Source organism: Gossypium hirsutum, chromosome D07 (genome assembly GCF_007990345.1).
Source record: "Gossypium hirsutum isolate 1008001.06 chromosome D07, Gossypium_hirsutum_v2.1, whole genome shotgun sequence".
Classification (NCBI taxonomy): Eukaryota; Viridiplantae; Streptophyta; class Magnoliopsida; order Malvales; family Malvaceae; genus Gossypium; species Gossypium hirsutum.
Window position 1 is genome coordinate 12,073,261 of NC_053443.1, and position 4,633 is coordinate 12,077,893.

Genomic DNA, 4,633 nt, shown 5'->3' on the forward strand with positions numbered 1-4,633 from the left:
AGTTGGTCAAACGAGCTATTGAAATGATATGAAAAAGTTGAATTGTGAATTGAAATGTGAAATGAGATTGAGAAATGAACCTAAGGTTCGTGATTTATTCAAACTCAAATTGTGGATATACGATATTGGTTGATGAATTGCTATTGTTGAAATATTGAATTTAAATTGTATATACGATTTATGCATTACATGTACATTATTGTTATAATTTGAATTATGGTAATACCACTGAGTATGAATTACTCAGCGTACGGTTGTTTCCGTGCGCAGTTCGATAGAAGTCAAAGGTCCCGATTCAACATCCAGATTAATCCCGGCTTCGGCAAAACTTGGTGATGTATTTTTCCTTTGGTAAAGGTGGCATGTACATAGATTGTGTATAAAGGTTATTATGTTTTAATATATAATGGTTAAAAATGTTAGTATTAAAAGTTTATGGATTTTAATGAAAGAAGTCTATCTATTTTATCTAATTAGTACATTGTTAAATTTTAAATTGATATTGTGTAGATTGAGTTTGATTAGAAGTATTTAGAATAGAAAATGTGAATGTGAAATGAATTGGTTGAATTGGTGATATTTGGGAACTATATGGTTTTAATTTGCAGGGGGTTTTATGTAAAAATAAGCAGAAATGCTGCCGAAATTTTTATAAAAAAAATGAAGTCATTTGGTAAACAAACTAATAAATTTTATGAATTATTTTAATATATTGGTTATTTATTTAAGAATTGTTGTAAATCGTTCGATACGTCCGGTAATGCCTCGTAATTCTGTTCCGGCGACGGTTCGGGGTTAAGGGGTGTTACATTTTGTGGTATCAGAGCTATCAGGTTTAGCCGATTCTCGGCCTAAATCGAGCTCGGAATTGAGTCTAGATGTACATGCCACTGTCGAGTTAAACTGAGTCGGGATTTTTGGATGCTGACCTATTTGTTTGTTTTGTTTTATAGATTAAAGATGTCTGAAGAAAGAATAAATGATACTGATGAAAGAATGTATACTGAAGATAGAGAATTAGATGAAACAGAATATGTTGCACCGAGTGTGAATCCGTTAGGCAACCAACCTTCTAATGTAGAACGAGAAAATGTCAGAGATAGAGATGAATCCCAATTACTGAGAATTATAGCTGATGCATTACAATGAGTAGCAGGAACTACTCCTGTTACGACTTCAGTACCTACTGTTAGACGGGCTCCGATAAAGGAACTGAGGAAATATGGTGCCACTGAATTTATGGGTCTAAAAGGAGTTGATCCATCCACAGCTGAAAATTGGATGGAGTCGACTAAAAGAATTTTGCAGCAATTGGATTGTACCCCCGAGAGTGTTTAATCTGTGCCGTATCGTTGTTACAAGGGGAGGCTTATCTATGGTGGGAATCAGTGGTTCGACATTTACCAGAGAGTCAGATAACGTGGGATCTATTTCAGAAGGAATTTCAAAAGAAATATATCGGAGAGATGTATATTGAAGACAAGAAACAAGAGTTTTTGTTGCTACAACAGGGTGATATGTCAGTAATAGATTATGAGAGGGAATTCTCGAGACTCAGCAGATATGCCTCCGAGTTTATTCCAACAGAAGCCGATAGTTGTAAAAGATTTTTACGGGGTTTACGAGACGAGATCAAAGTGCAGCTAGTATCTCATCGGATCACTGAGTTAGTAGATTTGATTGAACGAGCTAAAATGGTGGAACAAGTTCTGGGCCCCGACAAAAAGACTGAAGTTGTTAGACCAACCGGGAAGCGTACAGGAACTACCAATTCGAATCCTCAGCCGAAAAGACCAAAGGAATTCCAAAGTGGTTGGAGATCCAGTTTCAGGTCAGACAGAGGTGGTAGAAGTAGGGGAAAACAGACGATGATATCTACTGGCAGTGTGAGAGGTCCTTCCCGAGAAATAGATATTCCAGACTGCCAACACTGCGGAAAGAAACACAGAGGGGAATGTTGGAAATTAACTAGAGGCTGTTTTCGATGTGGTTCTACAGACCATTTCATCAGAGACTGTCCGAAAGTTGATAGTACTGTACCCGTGACATCACAGAGATCGGTATCTATAGCTAGAGGCAGAGGGTTAGGAAGAGGTGGTTCGGTTTCAAGGGGAGGAAGTATTAGGAGAAGCAGTGATATTGCTACTCAGCAGTCTGAGGCTAAAGTACCTGCCAGAGCTTATGTGGTCAGAACACGGGAAGAAGGTGACGCCCACGATGTAGTAACAGGTATATTCTTACTATATTCTGAGCTTGTTTATGCTTTAATTGATCCCGGATCTTCACATTCTTATATAAATTCAAAATTAGTTGAATTGGGAAAATTTAATTCTGAAATATCTAGAGTGACTGTAGAAGTGTCGAGTCCGTTGGGGCAAACAGTATTAGTGAATCAGGTCTGTCCGAGATGCCCGTTAATTATACAAAATAAAACTTTTCCTATTGACCTGTTGATTATGCCATTTGGAGATTTTGATATAATACTGGGGATGGATTGGTTGGCTGAGCACGGAGTGGTATTGGATTGTTATAAAAAGAAGTTTAGTATTCAGACAGAAGACGGGGACAGAATTGAGGTAAATGGTATCCGTACTAATGGACCGGCACATATTATTTCGGCAATAAAGGCTAATAAATTGCTTCAGCGGGGTTGTACAGCGTATTTAGCCTATGTTATTAATTCTGATTTGGTTGGTAGTCAGTGCAGTAAGATCAGAACCGTATGTGAGTTTCCAGATGTATTTCCTGAAGAGCTACCGGGTTTACCACCTGGCAGAGAGGTTGAATTTGCTATAGAAGTGTATCCGGGTACAGCACCAATCTCTATACCACCGTATCGAATGTCGCCCACTGAGTTGAAAGAGTTGAAAGTGCAGTTACAGGACTTGTTAGATCGTGGATTTATTAGACCGAGCATTTCACCTTGGGGAGCTCCAGTATTGTTTGTTAAAAAGAAAGATGGATCGATGCGGCTTTGTATTGATTACCGGCAGTTAAACAAAGTGACGATCAAGAACCGGTATCCGTTACCCCGTATAGATGATTTATTTGATCAGCTAAAAGGAGCTTCAGTATTTTCAAAGATTGACTTAAGATCTGGGTATTATCAGCTGAAAGTAAAAGAAAGTGATGTTCCGAAGACTGCATTTCGTACTCGATATGGTCATTATGAATTTTTGGTGATGCCGTTCGGGTTGACTAATGCTCCAGCTGCTTTTATGGATCTGATGAATCGTATTTTTCAGCCGTATTTAGATCAGTTTGTGGTGGTTTTTATTGATGACATCTTGGTTTATTCGAAGTCAGAGTCAGAGCATGATCAGCATCTCAGAACCGTGCTACAAATTCTGCGAGAAAAACAGTTGTACGGGAAACTAAGTAAATGTGAATTCTGGTTATCAGAGGTAGTATTCTTGGGACATGTTGTATCTGCGGATGGGATTAGAGTTGATCCGAAGAAGATCGAGGCAATTGTTCAATGGAAGGCACCAAAGAATGTATCAGAGGTACGCAGTTTTCTTGGTTTGGCTGGGTATTACAGAAGATTTGTAAATGGGTTTTCGAAGATAGCTTTGCCGATGACCAAATTACTACAGAAGAATGTTCCATTTATCTGGGATGATCAGTGTCAGAGGAGCTTTGAAACATTGAAACAAATGTTGACAGAGGCACCAGTTTTAACTTTACCAGAATCGGGGAAAGATTTCATAGTGTACAGTGATGCTTCTTTGAATGGTTTGGGTTGTGTATTGATGCAAGAAGGAAAAGTAATAGCTTATGCATCTTGACAGTTGAAGTCACATGAACGCAACTACCCGACACACGATTTAGAGTTAGCTGCTGTAATCTTTGCATTGAAGATTTGGAGACATTACTTGTATGGTGAGAAATGTTATATTTACACTGATCATAAAAGTCTTAAATATCTTCTGTCACAAAAGGAGTTGAATCTGAGACAGAGATGGTGGATTGGACTTCTGAAAGATTATGATTGTGTTATAGATTATCATCCAGGGAAGGCAAATGTGGTAGCAGATGCATTGAGTAGAAAAGCAGCGGTTGAATTACGGGCAATGTTCGCTCGACTTAGTATTAAGGATGATGGAAGTTTGTTAGCTGAGTTAAGAGTCAAGCCGGTGATGTTTGATCAAATCAGAGCAGCACAGTTAAAAGATGAAAAGTTGATGAGGAAAAGAGAAATGGTACAGTATGGTGCGGTAGAAAATTTTAGTATTGACGAGCATGATTGTTTGAGATTTCGGAATCGAATTTGTGTTCCATCTACTTCTGAGATTAAAGAATTGATTCTCCGAGAAACACATGATAGTATTTTTGCTTTGCACCCAGGAGGAACGAAGATGTATCGTGATCTACGAGAACTGTATTGGTGGCCAGGAATGAAGAAATATATAGTTGAATATGTCAGTAAATGCTTGACTTGTCAGCGGGTAAAAGCAGAACATCAGGTACCAACAGGTCTGTTACAGCCTATTACTATTCCCGAGTGGAAATGGGATCGCATTACCATGGATTTTGTTACGGGGTTGCCATTATCAGTGAGTAAAAAGAATGCTATTTGGGTGATTGTTGATCGACTCACAAAATCAGCTCATTTTATAGCAGTTAGAACCGA

The 4,633-nt window shown here is 38.4% G+C and overlaps 1 protein-coding gene across 1 annotated transcript; it reads left to right on the forward strand.

Moving 5' to 3' along the window:
- Nucleotides 1–1,466: 1,466 nt before the first annotated feature.
- On the forward strand, nt 1,467–3,797 carry LOC121219131 (uncharacterized). Its single transcript, XM_041096809.1, has 2 exons — nt 1,467–2,396; nt 2,553–3,797. Exons 1-2 carry the CDS (start codon nt 1,467–1,469, stop codon nt 3,786–3,788), a joined length of 2,166 nt encoding a protein of 721 aa, XP_040952743.1. The 3' UTR covers nt 3,789–3,797.
- Nucleotides 3,798–4,633: the final 836 nt, after the last annotated feature.

Coding starts and splice junctions, on each gene's coding strand:
- LOC121219131 (XM_041096809.1), top strand. CDS start 1,467: ATGTATATTGAAGACAAGAAACAAGAGTTTTTGTTGCTACAACAGGGT. Junction 2,397..2,552: donor AAACAGTATTAGTGAATCAG/GTCTGTCCGAGA, acceptor TTTAGTATTCAG/ACAGAAGACGGGGACAGAAT.